General features: G+C 37.9%; 1 protein-coding gene across 1 annotated transcript; it reads right to left on the bottom strand.

Moving 5' to 3' along the window:
- Window positions 1–3,467: 3,467 nt before the first annotated feature.
- LOC139716212 (translation initiation factor eIF2B subunit beta-like) lies at window positions 3,468–18,061 on the bottom strand. Its single transcript, XM_071627774.1, has 11 exons — window positions 17,982–18,061; window positions 16,090–16,296; window positions 15,140–15,194; window positions 13,274–13,333; window positions 9,399–9,545; window positions 8,461–8,520; window positions 7,721–7,854; window positions 7,185–7,245; window positions 6,039–6,098; window positions 4,702–4,838; window positions 3,468–3,998 (listed from the first exon to the last, which is right to left on the bottom strand). The coding sequence occupies exons 1-11, from the start codon at window positions 18,059–18,061 to the stop codon at window positions 3,926–3,928; spliced, it is 1,074 nt and encodes a 357-aa protein (XP_071483875.1). The 3' UTR covers window positions 3,468–3,925.
- Between the last annotated feature and the right edge of the window lie 3,846 nt (window positions 18,062–21,907).

The following is a 21,907-nucleotide window of genomic DNA, read 5'->3' as shown; positions in this document are numbered from 1 at the left end:
GGGAGGTGGGGGGGGGGGGGGGGAAGAGAAAGTGGAGGGGTGTGATCAATTGAGAAATGCTTTTTCACTTGAGTCTGGATGCATGGCTGCTTCAGTGATTGGTAATTAGAATCGTCTGATGCAGGCGTTAGATGACTCTTGCCATCAAAAACAATCTTGATCAACAAGACATTATTATTATTATCATTATCATTATTTGGTTTAAAGTATCCCATGAGGTCACAGAAAGAAGAGTCTGCAATAATTTCAAGGTGTGGTTTCATCTTTGCTTGAAAATGCAGTGTACCACCTCGATTCCTCCTGTGTATTCAATATGTTGCTTATTTTGCATAATCTCATTTTCAATACCCGAACATGATTGTTTGGAAATATGAAGGGCTTTCACAGTGTCTGTCATTGCCAATGTCTTGAAAAGACTTGTATGACAGTTTTATACAACAAACTCAATATGCAATATTGTATACAATTGTTTTAATGATATTATTGAATTTTTACATATAGATTATATAACAGTGAAACACTCAAGTACATGTAGGACTGCTCAACTGTGTACAAGGAGGAATTGGTAATAATGGTACTAGACTCTTTGAATCCAGGAACTTTGAGTTGGCTGTGTATTTGTGTCAATCTGTTATCTTAAACAGAACAGTGCTTTCTTGGTTCATGCTGAACACCTTGATAATGCCGTCATATTCACTGTGAATGTGTATGACTTTGTAATGGAAAAATAGGAACCCACCAATAAAGCATGCCTGAAATTATGAGGTTTTGCTTCAAAGGGACATTATTCTCATTTTGTGTTATTTCTTGTCTTACTATTACTGCATTACAAAAATGAGCATTGCACTCTCATTAGTTACCTCAATTAAAACTTCAAAACATGTGTGACTGTGAGTGCCATAGCAACTACGTAGCATAGCAACCTTCAGAGACCCTAAAAGTTGATTGGCTGTGGCTATGATACTTGTAGTTGTAAGCTTTCAACTTCATCAGTGGTGCATGACCTTCGATCCAAAATACAACACAAACATAATGGGCAAATCACTCTCAATGCACACATGTTATGCACAGGCACAAAATCAAAATAAAGACACACATCGCACATACTAATATTCATGCAAACATACAAACATGTAAATCCTAGGTACTTCACACACATATCGATAAACATTCCATGGCTTGTGCCTTGTTACTTGTACCCCCAAATTAGTCCACAGGTCATAAGAATAATTACCGGGTATTGGGATCTTCGGAGAAAAAGTGAAAAGTAAGATGTATGTCTTTGTGTGTGCATGTGTGTGTGTGTGTGTGTGTGTGTGTGTGTGTGTGTGTGTGTGTGTGTGTGTGTGTGTGTGTGTGTGTGTGTGTGTGCGTGTGCATGTGTTGAGGGAGGATGATGAGAAATGATGGAAATAAATGCACAAGTAGTCTCCACATAATCAGGTACTATTTCACTGATGTACAAATTGAACAAACAGTTCGGACATGTTACATTAACCAGATAATTCAGTATGCATTTCGGGCAAACGAGTAAAATTTCCAGACTACCCTGATCTATTTTCACAGTTTCCCTCATCAATCAGAAAGTCCTTAAAATGGGTATTAATGTAAATTCTGAAGAAACTGTGAGGTGCTGATAGAAGATAGGGCATGTGGGTTTACCATAGTGTATGATTGATTTGCCGTATCATTAGAAGTACACTGTAGACACGTACATGCATGCCATGAACAAACCTTTGCACCAGCACCACACACACTATCAAACCAACCTACACACCTAATGACACACTAACCACTACTCATGTCTAGTCAGCTCTCTCTCAAGAAGAAGATTCAAAAAAAAGAAAAGAAAAGAGAAGAGCTACATGTAGCTCTACTGGGACTCTAGCCTTTCTTCAGGTCCTTTGGGGGAAAAAAGAAACTTTAGTTGCCATCAGACCTATATATGGGACAGCAGATTTTTGCTGCAGCATGTGACTGCATGTCAGGCACAGAATCTGGCTGTGCATAACACATACTCAGTTGGGAAAATTTTGACGACAAGTCAATTTGACTAACTTGGCACATGTCTCTGCTGCATAAAAGTTACCTTCAAATGCATTAGTTAGTTTTTTGAATGGGACCTACTGGTACACCACTTTCTTGAGTAGGAAATGCTCTGCCCACCATTACCCAATTGAGGGAGACTACTGTTTCACACTGTACAAGAAATCAAAATGATAGATACATTGCAAAATTTGTATTTACACGATACTTTATTATTTGACAATTAGAGCATTGTTGCTGGTTTGCCTGCAAATAAAGCGTAGGATCATACCAATGGCATATCTCACGGATTCCAAAAGAATCAATGACCCTCATAGCAAGCATGATGCAAGCTTCCTTTCTACAGGCACACATCACAGGAGTGTGTCCACATACGCTTGCAGCTTTACACTACATGCTATATGTAGGGTGCATTTCACGTTGTCAATAGATGGCTCCTACCTGGGTCCTTATTTCTGAACTCTGATTCATCTTCATAGATCTACATAATCTGAAATAGTTGGGTCTCATTTCCACTGCCGGTTCAGGCAATAGCCTGGAAGCTTGAGCCATATAAATAGAGTATATATATTACAAGCATCTCAAACACTTCTTGAGACAGCACATAAGGAACATTTGTGACCTTACATCACAAGACCCATAGAAAACCACCAGGAAAGTCATTTTTTATCTTTTACTGTAGGACACTTTTTAGAACAGGAATTTCTCAGCTTTAAAATGACATTTGACTCATAAAATGGAATGTTCCCAACCAACTGAAAATAACAAACCAAATGTGATAGTAAACACAATCTCCTGAAACATTTCTTTCGAAGGAAAGGAGCTTTGAAATTAACGGTCCATTAAAGTGCAGTGACTCGCACATAATACATTATTATAATTAAATCATACCATTATAAATAAAAGATTTAGGCAAAAGAAGGATTACTCCTTCAGAAAATATAAAGGCATGGTAGTCAGCAGTTTTGATCCTAAATATGTCTCAAATATACACTTGAATGGTCATTGGATATTTTACCTGTTCATTTTTTTTTTTTTTTTTGGTGGATCTTGCAATGCAGGGTCACACATACTGGTCTCTTGCAAAAATCATGAAAACTCTTCAAGGGATATTTTGTGTATCAATGGAAAATTGTTTGATTGGTCCAAATTTGGCAAAGAATCCAGTGAACTGGACCATGGTCACTCACTGCTGTAAAATATGATCAGGCAAGAGCACTACTTGTGACACAAGGCAGAATGCTCGGACCAGACCAGTGCCTTATAGGCCAGGTTAGGAGATATGCAACACACACACCTATAACACAATACTGCCTGTAGTTTCATGCTGGATCCATTTCAGTCCATCTCTTCGCATGAAATTTGAGGCAAGTGCCGGATTGAATGCAGCCATGTGTATCAAAAGCAGGTATGGGCTTGTGGTGTCAGTCTGACACTGCTAGACTCATACAGTGCCACGCAGGGTGCTGGAAGGCAAAGCCACTCCGAACCCTTAAACAAGGAAACGGAATGAATGGCTCATTCCCAATGCAGCAGTGTGTGTCGGGTGGCCAAGACGTACACTGAAATGGTCAAGCAAGCATCAATGGATGCCAGTATGTTTGTCAGTACTAAGCCTCTATCAAATTTAACTGTGCAGCAGTTTGCATGTTCCCATTCTCAGAAAACATTAACAGGGGATAAATACCTACTTCCAGTAAGTCTTCACAATCAGTCCTTCCATTAAAATGTATCAGGTTCCATGTAAACTTTCCACGCCAGGGCTGACTGCTTATCCCCAGCCTTTCCATATCACGGTGCCTCCATGTTAGTCACATGGAATATTTATTGTCCTTGTTAAAAAGACTTGAGGAGAGACTAGCCAGGTGTATCTCTAGGATCAAAGGTCTTGATCATCTGGGTGATAGAGTTCACTGAGGAGCCGGTAAACATACGAGGGCGCATTTCCACCACTGCAAGGGAAACCAAATGGCAAGCATTCATCATCATTTATGTGTACAACACCAAAATCTGCTCAGTATGTTAACATATCAGTTCACATTTGGGTTAACTGTTCCACAGTGATGAAGTCGACAGAAAATTGAATATTTATATCAATACCAGAGAACAAAAGATCTTGGTCATGCTGGCAATGGTATCAATGAATTAAAGAAGGAAAGGTTATATAGTCTTATGCATTGCATGTGTGTTAACTCAAAGGAAATATCATAAATTCAAGAGGAATTTTATTTTTGACTGCAAATCTGCTGAAAATGCAAAAATCTGTAACCATACTCTTGCCTATGGTCATCTAAACATGAACTTCTGATACAATTATTGCAAATTTTGTGTTTAATTTGGTGACATAATACAGTATGCTGTTGTTCATTCAAAACCCATATGACCAACAGATTTTGACATGGGATTGCAAAACAACAACAACAACAACTGTTATGTTAATGGGAGTCACCTACATCTTTTTTTTTTTCTTTTTTGTCAGGCCTACTATTTCAATGTAAACTTACCGTGCTGTTAATCCACTACACAGAAAAGACTTGTACAATAGAATAATTCCTGACATTCCTCTGAAATTACCCCTCCCCCCTCCCCCCCAAAAAAAAAAGAATAAGAAAAAAGCGATGAAAGCAATACACTCAAAACAAAAAAGACACTTACATGTTGGATATGAAGAGGGTGACAAGCTCAGGGGGAACATAGTCAAAGACAGGGTTGTGGATGTTGACCTTTGCCATCAACTCTCCGTCAGAATAATCCAGAATCTCTTGGGGGGACTCAAACTTGTTGAAAGCATCCTAGATGAAATCAAATAAACACAAATGATACTATCAAAAACTAGAGAAGCACTCTGAGAGCGCAGACCTCCGCCAAGCATGCAAATCATTTTTACCACTGATCTCGTTCTTCCATAGGGATATCAGTGATTTCCACCAATACGTACTTATAGTATTGTGTGCTGAAAGTTGCCTGATTTCCCAATATAGAAGCCCTTTGTTACGTCATAAACCCTCAGCTGCACGGTGCGCCTCACCCCAGCAGAAACTTGAGCACGCACTTTAGTGCACGCAGGCAAACCTCAAATATGCACAGCCTGAACTCCCCAGTTCATTGACCCCACCTGCCAAAATATCAAAAATCCTTCATAAATTCCCCCAAAATTCTCGGATCAATACCAAAAGTTAATCGTTTGTTACTTGTGTCATTCTCAACCTTTACTGCAAGTTTCATCCCAATCCGTTCACTACTTTTTGAGTTATTTTGCACACGGACAAACTAACTAACAAACTAACTAACTAACTAACGAACGAACGAACACACAAACCAACGGTAACGAAAACATAACCTCCTCCCTTGGCGGAGGTAATAAACCAGTCAAGAGATTTTCTTTCACTGAACTCTGATGAGAACATAATATGATACAACAACAAACACTATTTCAAATACATTGACCACTTTATTCTACATTTCCTGTGTTGTACATGTGAAGTGCATAAATCATGTGCATCATTGAAAACAATCAGCATTGATTATTAAATCTTTCATTAATCAAATCCTGTTCCCTGATTGGTCTACAAAGAGTCATGTGACCAAACATAACCTTTGCTATGTTGAAGACAAAATGACAATTTATTGAGAAAAAGTGCCATACCATATTAACAAGGTAGTGTGCGTAAAGTGCTATCGGTATCGGCCTCATAGATCACTGTGTATACAACAAAACTAGAGGAATATTTACTGTGAGTGGAGATGTTGCTATCTTTTTATATGGTGTATTTCAAGGTGTCAAACAAATATATCTTGCTCTGTTTTGAGCCTCTAATAAATCTACAGAACTCACAATTTTAACTAGAGGCTTTAAGTGCATGGCACATGTGTTTACTATCATTTAATAAAATTCATGAGCTTCATAGCACTCATCTAAAATTACAGAATTGGATTTAGATTTTAAAAAAGTGAAACTGATGACATTTCTCAGCACAAAACACTTCATTTACCTGGTCTATACTGCACAAATATTCTGGTGAAAGCTTGAACATTGGAGTGCACACAATGAGCTGCAAACAAAATATGACAAAATGAAAAAAAAAAGAAAGTTACATGGTATTTGATAATACATCTTATATCAATAAACTACCTATGAACATTCAACAGCTATTTGATAAATGGCCATTTGAACTATTGCAGAACATATGTTTTTGAACTGAACACTTTTGAATGTTGGATGCTACTCCAGCACATTACTGCACATAGAAATTTCATGAAAAGGGGGATACTGTACAAGCGGTTTCTTTCGCGTACAGATACTTTTGCGGTTTCCATCGGTGCCGACTTTTTCGCGTGTGTTTAAATTCGCGGTCGGCAAAATTAGTAAATTCGCGGTCAGCAAAATTTGTGAATTCAGTCGGCAGAAACTGTTTTATTTTGCACATAAAAACCCAAACTATAATCCAATTATCATTGGATAGAAATTAAAATTAAATGCAGGCTTACCTGAAATCCCGTCTCTCGAATACTTGATAAAATGCTCGTACCTACATTGCACGGTATCGCTGTGTGTGTGTTGACCATCAATACACTCAATGCCTGGAATCTTCGTGTGTGCATGTGCACAATAGCATTGAAACAAGCGGCGAGTTCAAAACATTTTTGCGTGATGTTAAATTCGCGGTTCAACCTCAAAGTGCGAAAAGCACGAAAATAAAAACACCGCGAAAGAAACCACTTTTACAGTCATCATTTCAGTTCTGGACAGTCCTAATTTGTACACGCTTTGATATACTGTAAAAGCAAACTAGCTGAACAACACTTTACATTTCAACTTCACTGGAACCAAATTGAATACTGATCTCAACACCTCATTTCAGCATAAAAATAACTTTGTCTAATTGGCCAATGAAATAATCTTTGCATATCTATAAAATCGTAAAGACTTACAAATTGATACCTAACCAAAAAAAAAAAAAACAATTGATGGACTTGAAAAAAATACTTTGAATTTATGCACGATCGACTTCAGCAAGGTTGACTGTAGTATGTAGCCCTCAAACACACTCTAATTTCACACTGTTACATGTTGACTAACACACATCCCTCTCCTCTCTCATTATCAAATACAGTATATGTTGGAATGATAGACTCACTGGTACTGAGTGGTGCTTGGCAGCTAAGGCTAGGGCATGTGTCCCGCAGATTGCCTTCAGCCTGGAAACAACAACAACAACAATCATCTGTAAAGACAGTGGAAGTCTTTCAAATACACAGGGATAATTTCTTTTTAATGATGTAATCTAACATATGTCTTCTACAGACCCATATATCATTTTGATGTGAGGGGTATCAAGTATTTCTTCAAACTGTATTCTAATGGGAAAAATTTAGTGATAATCTATATGCAGTCAAATGAAAATTTGTGAGGGAATGACCTTAATACCTTAGTCTCTTTGACATACCAATGGTTAGTGGTTATGGTCAGTACTGCTGTTTCAAGAAATTATGGGAAACAGTAAAATATAATAACTTTATTTTACACTGTATCATAATGAATCTTTTTTTTATTCCATTTACATGTTTCCATCTTTTTATTGAAGTTTAACAGAAACATGGGAGTAAATCGGCACTTTAACCGCGCTTAAAGGGACCACACGGTTTGACTAAAGGAGACTGCTTAGTCACTCACCCGCCATTGGCCATGACAGTGTGTGTACCGATGATGACTTTGTTGACCCTTGACATCATGGCAAAGACTGCCGAGTCTGTGATGACTGTTGTCTCTATGTCATGCTTGGCTAAGGTCACAGCGAGGTCATGACCCTGAAGGGTGAGATGATCAAAAAACACAATACAAAACAAACAGAAAATGATAAATATGTAGGGATGTGAATAACAAAGGAGTAACAGAAACATTGTAGAACTATAAGAGAAAAAAATAGTCATGAACACTTTCTGTGATTACAAAGCTGTGGAGATAGTGATGAGAACAATTTTTATCTTCATTATTGCATGAATATTCAAAATCATAGCACAGCACTGTAACACAAAGAGTGGAAACTTCAAAAAAATATCCAGCGAGTAATCACAGTTTTGCTTGGGTAAACCCATCTAAAATGGTCCAAATACTACCATCATACTCGCATCATACTCCCACCTTAACAAAATATTAAAACGAGAGCGTCTTCACTGTCCTTAACTACAAGCTCTAACCTCGAGGTTAAGGCTTGTCGTCTGAACGTAACTGTTAAAACAAACATTATAAATCTTAGACATATTAATGACTCCAAATACCTTTCTGAAGGTAAGTTTTAGTTTATGACAATCTATCGATTATGTGTCACATGATGTGTCACATGACTTGAGTCACATGAGTCTGTCACTCAGATATGATGCCCTCCTGTATCAACTGGCTCACAGTCCACTCACCTTGTACAGTGGGGAGCACTCCGCTACAATGACATGGAACTTCCTTTTCCTTGCAGCATTCTGCAAGCAAAACCACATAGAAATATCTCAAGTCAAAGCCAAGAAATAGCGACAATATATTTCTACACCTGCATGGCCCAAACAATGTTATGCCTTCAGTATCGCAATTTGACATCTTCGTTCATGGATCATGCTTGTTGCAATACGTCGTTAAGATTTCTTCTGTGTGATTTCTGTTGGTAGCATCAAATACTATTTAACTTCATAGAAGGTTAATATAATTAAAGAAACCTGGGGCATTTTCATTTTCGAGAGACTGTAAGTGACCATAATCATAGATATTTAATGCAAGATGATCATTATCTGATCACAGCCATTGACTTGTATCATTCTCTCAATATATCAAGTGCTGGTATTTATTTAGACTTTTTGTTGATACTCTTGCTGTCCAACTCCTACACTCTCATGCAGGGTTGGAAATGAATATGATTCCTCCAACTTGCAATCATTTAAGTCATTCATTTAACAGTTACACTTCAAAATTAATGTGATCTCCACATTGAAGCTGAAAGAGATTCCGATGTTATTATCAGTGAACTCAGTAATACACAATTACCAGCTACCTAAGCATATCATCAATTAGACATTAGTTTCAAACATTATTTGATATTTACTAAGGATTTATACATGTACACTGATGTTATAATAGAACTGAGAATGTAAGTATGTGTATGTGGGGAGGGGGATGTAGTGAAAGTACGAAAAGTCATATCAACATCTAACCTATATCACACTAGTTAAATTTTTTGTCAAAAAATAATAGCCACTGTTTTACACTTCATGAGTTTGTCAAGGAGCAAAATTGAGATGAAATCACACCTCTGATGGGGAGGGGTCAAACTTAAGCACATTCAGATCAATTATTGTCTGCCACTTACCAGGAGGAATGCTTCTAATGTCCTTGACTTGCCCAGCGTCATAATGACCTCATTGGAGTGAATATGTTCTAACGCTTGGCTGGCGATGGCATCTGCACTACCTTCCAGCTCCGATAACAGTTCATTGATACTCTCTATGACTCTCCCCTTTAATGAGAACAAGACAAAAATAAGTTAAGAAGAAAGAGTGAGGTATGAATACAGTAATCTACGGACTACAAGCTGTTAGAAATATGCCAAGAATTACTAAAACAGTAACACATTGAAAAACTCTTATATTTCCAATTTCGATTCAAAGAACTCTTATAGATTGGATTGATTCACATACATTTCAAGTAAACACAAAAGAATCCTCTCTACATGATAAAGAGATGACTTCTTGGGCATTGTCAGAATTGCTAAACATGTGTTTTTCTTGCATAAGATCATTTTACATGTCCCCTCAAATGAAAACGAAGAATCATATAAAATACACTGAATATTTATTTATTTATTTATTTATTTATTTATTTCTAATCTTTTGTCAGGGTAGTCCATTCACCAATAAATAGTGGTCTTCCATGGAGCCCTGAATAATATTGATGAACATATGTACATTAAATAGCAAAACGTATATACAGAAGATGACATGATACAGTGTAGATACATACCAGCATACTGTACATTGCAAAGTAACATAAAAAGTACATGCCACAGCAAGAGTTCACCAGAATGCCGAAATAACAATTAAAAACGCTATTATACAGGAATGATAAAGCCCAGAATGAATTTCGTGTGTTACTTACAAATAGCAACTTTGCTTAAACAATCTCTTAAATGAATATATGGAAGAAGCTGATCTAATTGAATGATCTAGCCTGTTCCATTCAAGTACAGAGGATACGATTGGGCTGCACTTGTGACAATCAGAGCGAAATCTTGGCACACATAGATTTCCACTGTCTATTAGCCTTGTATGATGTTCATGTACATCACTAGGCTTAACTAAGTGCACCTGAAGGTACGAAGGTGCTAAGTTATGGACGCATTTATATATCATCATAACGCGGCTGAAATCAAAACGTTTGTCTAGTGTCATCCATTTAAGACTTTTGAATAAATCAGCCGACGGTGTGTCATATGTTTTGTCCAAAATTATTCTTGCTGCCCTCTTTTGAATTTTTTCTAGCTTAGTTGTATGGTATTGAAATCTGGTTGACCAAACAACAGAACAGTAATCAAATTGTGGTAACACTAGACTATTATAAAGTAATTTTAGGGATTGTTGGGGCAAAAAGGCCTTCGCTCTCTTCATCATGCAGACACTTTTTTGGGTACGTTTACATACATTTTCGATTTGTTTAGACCATTTCAGTTCTTCATCTATTAAAACACCTAAACATTTAGTGAACTGAACTCTTTTAATCCGACTACCATCTAATGAAATACTGAAATTTTCAATTTTCCCGAGATTAGCACGGGAGCCGATAATCATGACAGAAGTTTTGTCAGTGTTAAGGACGAGCCGATTTTTCTTAATCCACCCCATTACTTTATTTAGTGCAACAGTTATCTTTTCTTCTAAAACTGTTGCGTCATTAGCACTGACAGTGAGGGTCGTATCGTCAGCGTACATATCTATAACACCTTCTGAAGTACACTCGGGTAGACTGTTGACATATATTGAAAATAAAAGGGGACCAAGAATTGACCCTTGAGGTACACCCAATTTAATAGTTGAAGGGTGGGACTTGGCTCCTTTGAATTGCGTCACTTGCTGTCTGTCACTTAAATAGGATTTAAACCAATCTACAGTCGTCTTACTACACCCTATACACTTTAATTTATGTAAAAGTAGGTCATGATCTACAGTGTCAAATGCCTTCCGAAGATCTATGAAGGCAACTCCAGAAATTTGATTATTATCTATATTCAAAGACCACTGATTCACAAGTTTTGCAAGAGCAGTTGATGTGGAATGAAATGGTCTAAAACCAGATTGATTAGGGTGTAGTAAATCATTCGCATTCATGAATTCGCTCAGTTGTTGATGTACGGCCCTTTCGATAATTTTACTCACTGTTGGTAAGATTGAGATGGGGCGGTAGTTATTCAACGAAGAAATATCTCCCGCTTTAAATATCGGTACTACCCGAGCCTTTTTCCATTCACGTGGAACAACTCCCGTAGACAGGGATTTGTTGATAATATCGCAAAGAGATTCTGCAATAACATTCTTTGTCATCTTTAAAAGTTTGCAGCCGATGTGATCTTCTCCGGTTGCTTTATCTATGCCAAGAAGCTCGATCTGTCTCAATACAAAATCTCTCGTTATCATACTTAAATTAAATTGAGAATGAGATGGAACAAAGCCTTTGTCCTCATCAAATATCATTTGCGAAGTATTCCTCTGCAGGTCTTTTGTAATTTTAGTAGCATTAGATATGAAAAAATTGTTGAATGCTTCAGCAATACTTGCGTTGTCCGATACTTCTGCATCATCAACCTTTATGGTATTGGGAGAAATGGGTGATGATTTAGGCGTAAGTTCCCTCAAGCTCTTCCACATTTTCTTACTGTTGTTACGATTTTGTAAAATTTGGTCAGTGTTATACTGTTTTTTTCTTATTCTCATGAGATGAGTAACTTTGTTTTTTAGATATTTATAGGTATTCCAAAGATCATCACTATTGTTAGATTTAGCAGCTTTGAGAACTTTATCACGTTCCGTCATGAGCTTAACAATCTCATCAGATATCCATGGACATGCATGTTTTCTTATCCGCTTTTTGCGCAAAGGTATGTGCTTGTTGATAACATCATTGAAAAGAGTCAACCACATATCCCACGCATCATCAACGTCGTCTATATCTTTTATGACCTGCCACGGAGCGCTTCTCAAATCACTATAAAATTCCTCCTCATTAAGATTTTTGAATGAGCGAAATTCCGCACATTCAGATTTTTTATGGATCTTTGCACTGAAGTCCCGAATAGCATATACCAAATAATGATCGCTAATGCTAGTCTCAAATATTCCCCATTCACTGTAAAGTTCTTTGTCTGATACAAATATCAAATCAATTAAAGTAGAAGCAGTATTTGTAACTCTTGTGGCAGTATCAATTAACTGACTTAGTCCGTACATATTGGTATAAAACATAACTTTTTCGGCATTCACATCATATTGGTGTGGCATATAATTACAATTGAAATCACCTAATATAATACAACTCATATGTTCCGAGAGAGCACAGTCCAAAGTCCTGTCTAATTCGTCAAAGAAATCGACGTGAGTATTCGGAGGTCTGTAAAATTCCCCTACAAGGATGGAAGGCTTATTTGGATAATGCAATTCAAACCAAAGGCATTCTAAAGTAGATGAATTCAAATCGTCTCTTATTTTATAGTTGAATCTTTTGGAAATATATACAGCCACACCGCCGCCATGTCTTGTACGGTCTCTACGTAATAGGACATAATCATCGATATGCAATTCAGAATCATCAATCATGGAATCACAAAATGTCTCATTCAAACCAATGACATCAAGTGATGTATGTCTCAGAAGTAATCTAAGTTCATCAATTTTAGAAATTAAACTACGAATATTCAAATGGGCAAATTTTAGACCCCTCTTTCTGAGCGGAGGAATTGAACCATTCATCAAATTATTGATTTTACTTTTGATTAGTTCATGTGGTCGCTCCTGAAGAGAATTTTGTGCTTCGCCAGTGTTAACATTATCATTGCAATTCAAATTTTCGGTACAAACTTTCAAGGCACTGTTAGAAATTGGTTGTGATTTTGAATATGAAACAGGGTGGACATAAACATTCTTATATATTCTTATATTTTCAGGTGTTTCATGCTCAATTTGATTGATCAAACCTCACCTTCAGGTTGTGACATGGAGTGCTGAAATCTTCCACTTGGCCTTCTGCAAGCAGCATTTTCTGTTGAAAGATACACAAGGAAAGTTAGGAACTGCACTGTATAGTAATTGCATGGTGCAGAGGGCATGAGATGATAATGCAGTGCACTCTTGTTACAACGAACACCTTTACAACGAAATTCCAGCTACAATGAAGTATAAATTCAAGCCGCCACATTATCCGCTCTTTTTTTTTTTTTTTTTTTTTTTGTTCACTTACAATGAAATTTCAATTTGACAAAAGAAAACTGCCGGTCCCAAGGACTTCATTATGATTCCACTGTACACGCTTTCAAGTTATCATTCATCACACTATACTGGCTAACATGAATCCAATCAAGCCAACCATGCACATGACCAGTGAGATTATTTACTCATAATCATTAAGATTGTTAAAGTGTTCTGGGAAGTTCTGGCTACTGTTGACTGTCATATGGCAAACCCCTTACCAATGTCTGTGGGACAAAACTTATAGGGAAAACTAGAAATGTCGCTAAGGCGACTGGTATGCCTCTGCCATAATGCATGATTCTCCTACACGTAATAGGTCTATAGTACATGTGGACAATGTGTGATTACATTTTCACAAAATTGGCAAAACATTAAAATGACAAGTTTGTCACAAATGTGTTGAATGTTCACCTTCCTTGACCTAGGTTTAATTGGATGAAAAGGAGAGCATGTATTTGGGGATTTAAGGACTTTAACTTGACTTTGCCCATTCATAAGTTTATGCATTGAGTAATTTTCAAGGTGTGGAGAAAAAGTGCAATTTCTGTATTGAAAAGTACATTGTTACCATTTTCATCTGGCTTTTGACCCTAAAATTCATAGGATAATCACTGTCACGCAGAACATGCATAAATATGTAGAAAGTGTCAAGATAACTTGAGCCACTTCTGAGATATGGAGGAAAAAGTTAGTTCAGCACTTTCCCTTGATCTTTGAGGCAAAAAAGAAAAAGAAAAAAGAAAGTTTCCGGAGAATCCCTATTAGGTTATACATGCATACACCAAGTGTGAAAAAAAAAATAATCCTGCTGGCATTGCATAAATATGAGGGAAATAGTAAAATGTTGAAGTGTTGCCCTTGACCTTTGACCCCTGACCTTTGACCCCATGAACCCTAAATTCTCTAGATAATCACTGCCAGTCAGTATGTATATACTATGTTCCATGAAGATACAGTGAACAATTTCCAAGTTACAGGAAAAAAGTGAAGTTTTAATATTGTTACTTGACCTTTTGACCTTTGACCTCATGACCCCAAACTTTCACCAGAGAATCTTAATTGGGTAATACATGTATACACTAAGTTTTAAGAAAATATCTTCAGGCGTTGCATAGATATGGTGGAAATAGTGAAATTTTACGTATTTGACCTTGACCTTTTGACCTTTGACCTTCAGCATGTGCACCCAAAAGTTGATAGGCACAACTTCACCCCCTAATACACATACATGCCAAGTTTCATTAGGATACCTCAAAAGTTTTTTAGTTACGCTGTCCACAAAATTCATTACGGACGGAAGGACGGACGGACGGACGGAAGGACGGACGGACGGACGGACGGACGGACAACCCGAAAACATAATGCCTCCGGCACCACTTGGTGGTGGAGGCATAATGATTATGGTTGCCTACAGAAACAATCTCCTGTGCTTTCTTATCATAAAACTTGTAGGCCTATCATGGTATGCTATTGGACAGCACAAGAGTCATACAGGCCTTAATGTCATGTGCAATATCTTTTGAAGCTCCATGTACTAAGCATGCATTATGACATCATTTGAAGAAGTCTTTCCTGCCCATTGTCCAAGTATACTCACATGAAGAGATTCCTGGGGATCTCCAGAAGAATCAACACCCTGGCCTTTGATGATGCTGAAAGAGAGACAAAATAAATTCATATTCCTAGAGCTTACAATGAAATACATACGTTGTAAGGCACTTAATATGAAAATGAGACATTCTTGCTCACTTTGGCTCGAATAGAATTGACCGAATGTTTATAGGAAACATGGATTCAATTTTATGTCATCAGCAACAAGACACAATATTCAAAGTCAATTTTGTATTCTAATGTTGACCCTCTCCATTAAAATGACACCCTGCATGTACGTATACAGCTATTCCACACTTGGGAGAACATTTCAAGGGTGTAGTGCACAGATTTCAAATGAATAATCTTTATTATTGTTTTGTAAGTATAATGATAAATATGCACCTATTCCCTTGAAGCGTGGAAGCATTGAGTTGTTTCAATTAAATGTACTCTGGGATATTTTACATCTATCGAAGTGGGGTTTTTTTCCTTTTCCTTTTTTTTAAAGGCTCAGCCATTCCACATTAGGACAGAAATTCTTTGAAGCATGTAGGATGCACTAAAGTGGCATGGAGTATCCCCATAGTATCAAATGAAATTGACGCACCCTACACGTACGTATGCCAAACAAGATGTTGACCATATGATAACGGTACTCAAAATGACATATGTAACCCTATCTAATCAGGGTAGTCTATTCAGTGAAAGCACTGGTCTCCAATAGGGCCTCTTTTTTATTCAACTTTTTTTTCCCCCCTGTGTGTGTAATTCCCTTAGTAAATTCATGCTCCCATTTAGACACTTGGGCCAAGCGGAGGTGGGTCAATCTTCCCTAGATTAGCACATTATGCCAGGCAAGATTTTAACGTAGACCTCGAGAGCACCATATCCACTATACCATAGTGCTTCATCAATGACAAAGATTCTAAGGTGATGCGGCTTGGAACCACTCACCTGGCATACTCCTCCCGGATGATCTTCAGCACCCTTCGCACCATGTTCCCCACGGAAGACTCGGCTGGCTGCGCACTTGTCATCCTCTTGCCAACCTGTCTGATGAGGGCCATTAGCTCACCCGCATGGGCCCAGCGACAGCCCGATATCACCCTCCTCATGAGGGACAATGTGCTGTGAGCAACATCGTATGATCCCTTCACATGACTGTTGAAGGAATGAGAGTGGGGAGAAACGCAGAAAACTGTTGTGTCATCATGATATTTCTCACAGGGTTTTATTCTCTAACAATTTTAACTTGATTGCATTCATAAATATAGCAATTAGTGCAGGCATTCACATACAGTACATACTACAGACTTGTTTTTATTCATTTCAAACTCTTCACATAACTGCTCTCCTGATATGAATTCTCTCCCCAAATGCCATGAGTAATGAATTCTCCAATAATATACATGAATTGCAAGAGCCTTTGATACAACATAAATGATCATGTCAAATACTTTTAAGCGCATATTACAAGTTGCACAAAACATATCCTTTGAATGCTTCTGTAAACCAATAATTTCTACTTTACACTGTCCACGGCCAGTGGACCAGTGGGGGCCGTGGGGCTTGGGCCCCCACACTTTTTGTGCACCAGACAAAGGAATACATAAGGTGTCATCATCCCACTTCGGGCCCCCACACTTTTTTGAACCCGGAAATACGTAAGAAATAGATAGAGACTTTATGTAATTTTCCACTGAACCTTTTTTTTTTCTTTCTTTTTGCTGTCAGCCGAAGAAACTTGGAAGTGAAAGGGCAGAGATGAGCTGATGACCTTTATTTTTTTGCTTCAACAAAAACCCGGAAGTGCCCCCCCCCCCCCCCTTTTGAAAACGCTCCACCGGCACTGCTGTCTACTTCATCATGAGAAAGAAATCAACCAGGCAAACTTGGGGCTGCCAACATTACCAGTACCACATCAAAATCAGGGAGGCTCAAAAGAATTCTTTTATGTCACATGCATCTGCAACAGGCAAAAAAAAAAAAAATCCCCAAATCTGGGTCACTGACTCACTGTTCCCTGTCAGGTCCTGCAGTATCAGGGAAGCTTGGCAGTGTGTGCAAACACCAAAGGGCATAAAAGACTTATAATTTTATCATAAACCCATGAAAATGATAAATGGCACTTACAAAAATTACTTAATTGCTTTTGAGGTATTTACGCCCATCATGACAGCCATTAATTGTGATAAGAATCTTTTATTTTATGTATTATTATGGGCTTGCTTTGTATTGTGTCAGTGAGAAGCAGATCCAAGCATTCACTTTCAGAATATCATTGCATCTCCTATCCTTGTCTAATAAGACCGAGTATTAAAAGTATACTCATCCCCTCCCCCTCCCCCCCCCTAATGGGATAAGAAATGATTACCTACAACTTTTTGAAAATATGACAGGTGACATAACTTTCTCTTCAATGGATGTTTCATTCTCATTTGCTCTCCTGTATTGAAATTTTTTGAAAGTCTGCCAGAGAGGCTGGCAGCACTAGAAACTGAGTGCCAGCAATAAAAGGCCAAATATGAGAGAGTTCTATGGACAGAGCCAAAACCAAAATTCTCACCAAACATGATATACACACCTACATAAATAACTTTGAAGGAAAAAAAAAAGTAAAATACTTGCAGCATAAAACATGTGATCACACAAAAGAAAAAATATGAAAACAAACAAACAAAACTGCAGTGGACACCATCCTGGACCTGGACACTAGGACATTAAAACAAAAATAATAATAATAAGCATAAATGACTCTGAATACAATTTGAATCCTTGTCAGCAAATGACTAGAACTCTATATTATCAGGACTGAAGTGTCAGGAGGCACATGATTTATTCCTCACCCTTGTTTGAGCTCAGCTGTGAATGCATCAATTCTCTCCGTCAAGTCCGCAGACAACTGGGCCTTGCCTTCTCCCGGCATGCTAACGATGAGAGTAGTGCTCGAGTTTCACAAGGGCAATATCTGCACATAAAATTTATATGGTAGAAACGACAGTGATGGAATGTTATACTTGTAACTTGGCTTGTAGAGGCTGGCTGGATCAATGTGGCTCTGACACGACAGTTCAGTCAGCTGTGACAACACTCAACAGTACAGCCGCCCACATAACATAATATTTGTGTACCCCCCCCCCCCAAAAAAAAAAAAGAAAAGAAAAGAAAAGAAGAATACTGGAACGACTGTAAAGAACTAGAACTGCTTTTGCCCTGTATCTGTTCGTCGGTCTACAACTAAGTGCATGCACGTATATTGACACATATTTTTTAAGGTATGGGACTACACAAAAGATACAATGAAATATATCGAAACGCAAAGTAGCAGATTATTAGTGGAATAGCTTGTATGGGTACTGTTCATCCCCGAGTCAATATCAGCTAACAAATGTTGGCAATCGGTCTTACTACACATATTAATTTATTACTTCGTTACCTCAAAGTAAACGTAAGTTTACTGGCGATCGTTCACACAACCAGAAGACGATTTCCCGTACCCAACATATGGATGGTCTTCTAGTAGCTAGAGCAGTGTAACTGGAGAGGGCAGTCGACCCAGGCCTATCGCACAAGTCACATCGGGAGGTTGGCCCCACAGAACTCTTACACCGCGCTCAGCGGGTTGTGAATGGGTGTGATTCTACCAAAGAGATATCTCTTTGGATTCTACTATGTGTAAGAGTTCTGTGGTTGGCACTCGTGAGGTGTGTGCTGCTGATCATGGATTGCATCAGCCGAATTGCGAAACGGTGGGTCGGAACGGAGCGAGTGTGTAATAAAGTGAAGAAAATGGCCACCAACAGTGGAAAAAAAATTGTTGACTGTATATCTGTATCAGAATTCATATAGTACAAGTGCATCTCCAGTGTGTATAAAGAATCATCGAAATACAAGTGCGGATCCTGAAATTCCTTAAAGGGAGGGGGGCGCATACGCCCCACTTTCTAATTTCTTCTGTTTTAACAAAAAAAATAATAAAATAATAAAAAATAAGAGGCGCTCTTTGCGCCATCCCTTTGGATCCGCCACTGAAAGAGGACGTAATAGGCCTTATACCTTGCACAATTATTTTTCCAATAGTTCTTGTTGACTGGCTTCTCAATGCTGTTAGCTGAATTGGTACAGCCTGACAGTCGAAAGCTATAAAACGGGGAAAATATATGAAAGATTGAGAAGGATCTGAAAACAAAATCAAACGAGGTCGTTGTTGTTTTGTTTTACTCTATTCTGTTATAATCTATTATTGGCTAAAAACAATTGATTAAGCCGACAGTGGCTTCCAGCACTAAGGCTTGGACCAGAGAACACACATTAAAATTGTCAATACACCTGTGGAAATCACACCGACATAACGCTGCCTGAATTAAAACCTCAACATTCTAGAAATAAACAAAGAAAGCATAAAGATGAACATGCCCTATACACTGTACTCATTATCTACGGAAGCTGATGTAAAGAATGTCATTACCAATTGACGGTCATTTAAAATCAGGATATTGAAATCAAAATTATATTATATATGTATTATATATATATATATATATATATATATATATATATATGTGTGTGTGTGTGTGTGTGTGTGTGTGTGTAGGGTCTCCATTCTGTTAATTGAATTGAATATAAGTGACACTTATTTCCGTTTCACCTACTATAATGCTGACACAAAATGAATACGTGGTACACTGAAGTTTGGAACAGAAGTGGTAATGATTTACACATATAATTCGATTTTCAATTCAGATGAATTTATTCCAGTCAGATCAATAAAAAATTCAGGGGTTCAATTGTAGAACATGATAGCCTATCACAGCGATCTTATGCGGAGGATATATACCCTGATCAACAATCCTGGCAAATCTTTGATCTTACTATTTTATCATTAAAGTGCATTACTGACAGATACTTCTTAAATCCGCTTTTACCTGCACTGTACATTAATGACAGAGGTGGGACACTTGTGACATGCTGGGGCAGCGAGTTACACGATAATTTTGGTTCATTGAAACTAATGTTTATACCGGTATGACATTGTTCTATGACTTGCGCGGACAAGCCAATGATCGTTTGCTATAATAATACAGTATAATCATGAAATTCTCATTGTCGGAAAAAAAGTCTGTAAAACAGGATTTCATGGGGTTTTTTTCAGTTCCCTTCCAGTTTTATACACAGAAACACCTTCTTAAAAAGTAGTAGGCCCTAACTTATCATCATTAATTGTCATCAGCCTCATTTTACGATGATAGAGATTATAGTTATAGAGATTACTATAGTTTTGAATTGAATTCAACCAATGTTAATTTCAATTTTCACTATCCTAATGATGAACTTTGAAACAGAAATGGCAATGGTCTACACAAAGTATAACGTTTTAAACGAGACATAAGTAGAGATTATAGTAGTTATTAGGTATGAAGCAAATACAACTTTATAAATGACGTTAATTTCATGACATCTTTTTTCCTTTTCTCTGGCAGAATCTCGATACTGACCACGTCATCAAAACATGCAGAATAATATTCCTTCTGCGTGCCAGGGACCCATTTCATAAGAAAAAAAACCGCAAGGCTTTGTGTTTGGTATACTTTGAATATTTTATCCAGACAAGGGAAAGCACTATTTCCGAAGAGGCAGCCATGTGGTCTTATCTGAGAGGATGGGTGGTAGAAAGACACCCAATAGAGAGGCAGGATGCCTGGTGCGAAGGGTTAAACGCCATATTGACAGATTTCCTCGCCAATTGCTGTCGCGCCAGGAGTCACTGTGAATATATTCTGTCGGAAAATCTAAATCCAGAGATCATTATTACGGTATGTGTACAAGTAAACAGCAGAAAGATGTGCTTCACTCTCACTCCACAACACGTGCATGCTCAATGAGATGAACATAAAGTTTCATCACCCTCAAAAGAACACTGACTTTGTCCTTGCGAAACGTATGGTCACGGGAATCCAAACAGGAGGAAATTGCTGAAGCCAACTAAACGCAAATCATCAGAAATAGAATGCAGAAAAACTGAACGCTAGCGCGAAAGACAAAACATTTAGGTGATTATATATTTTGTTTTTTACTGTCTTCGATCTGGAACAGGTAATCTTTATGCCAAAGTCCCCTGGCAAAGTTCCCGCAGTCTGATCAAGACGGAGACGTAAATTCAGCACCTACAATTTTATAATCTTTGAATTCGCTATACTGTATAGGGACGGATGGTATTTCCTAGCCTTCACAATCATCCGGGAAAGACGAAGCGTGGATCCTGCGAGATCGCTTCACATTTGCATCGCTACTTGCATTTGAAAGGGATGTACAACAGGTAGATTTCTTTTGTGACGGATGTGCTGGACAGAACAAGAATTCAGTCATTCCTACAATGCTAACATTTCATTGAGAGAGCCGAACCTGTCCCACCAGTCACAGTGTACTTAACCAACCACGGTCAAAGCGAAGATGATTCCATGCATAGGGTCATCGAACGCAGCCATCTATTATGGTATAGCGTATGGCAAGGAGATCACGGTAACGGCTCAGTTGACTACCAATTTTGTAAGATAATCGTGTTTGTTCTCATCTATATCGTGCCTTGGGGGTTCAGTACAGCGACATCGAAGATAGGAAGCCCACAAATCAGGAGAAATGCATCCTTCCTGTCTGTACCTCTGAAGTTGGGCAAATTACAGTAGATAGGAAGAAATTATTGGAAATCAAGATTATAAGGTGAAATGAATTCAACCTTCTGCAAGCATTCTCACACAGATGAGGAGTTCGATGT

This window comes from Diadema antillarum, unplaced genomic scaffold (assembly GCF_040938485.1).
Source record: "Diadema antillarum isolate AM-2024a unplaced genomic scaffold, OU_Dant_1.0 scf00000063, whole genome shotgun sequence".
NCBI classification, from domain to species: domain Eukaryota; kingdom Metazoa; phylum Echinodermata; class Echinoidea; order Diadematoida; family Diadematidae; genus Diadema; species Diadema antillarum.
This window is presented reverse-complemented; position numbering and strand designations above follow the sequence as displayed.

Coding starts and splice junctions, on each gene's coding strand:
- LOC139716212 (XM_071627774.1), bottom strand. CDS start 18,061: ATGCCGGGAGAAGGCAAGGCCCAGTTGTCTGCGGACTTGACGGAGAGA. Junction 9,546..13,273: donor CTCCATGTCACAACCTGAAG/GTGAGGTTTGAT, acceptor TTCTCATTAAAG/GGGAGAGTCATAGAGAGTAT. Junction 6,099..7,184: donor CCAAGCACCACTCAGTACCA/GTGAGTCTATCA, acceptor TTTTGTTTGCAG/CTCATTGTGTGCACTCCAAT.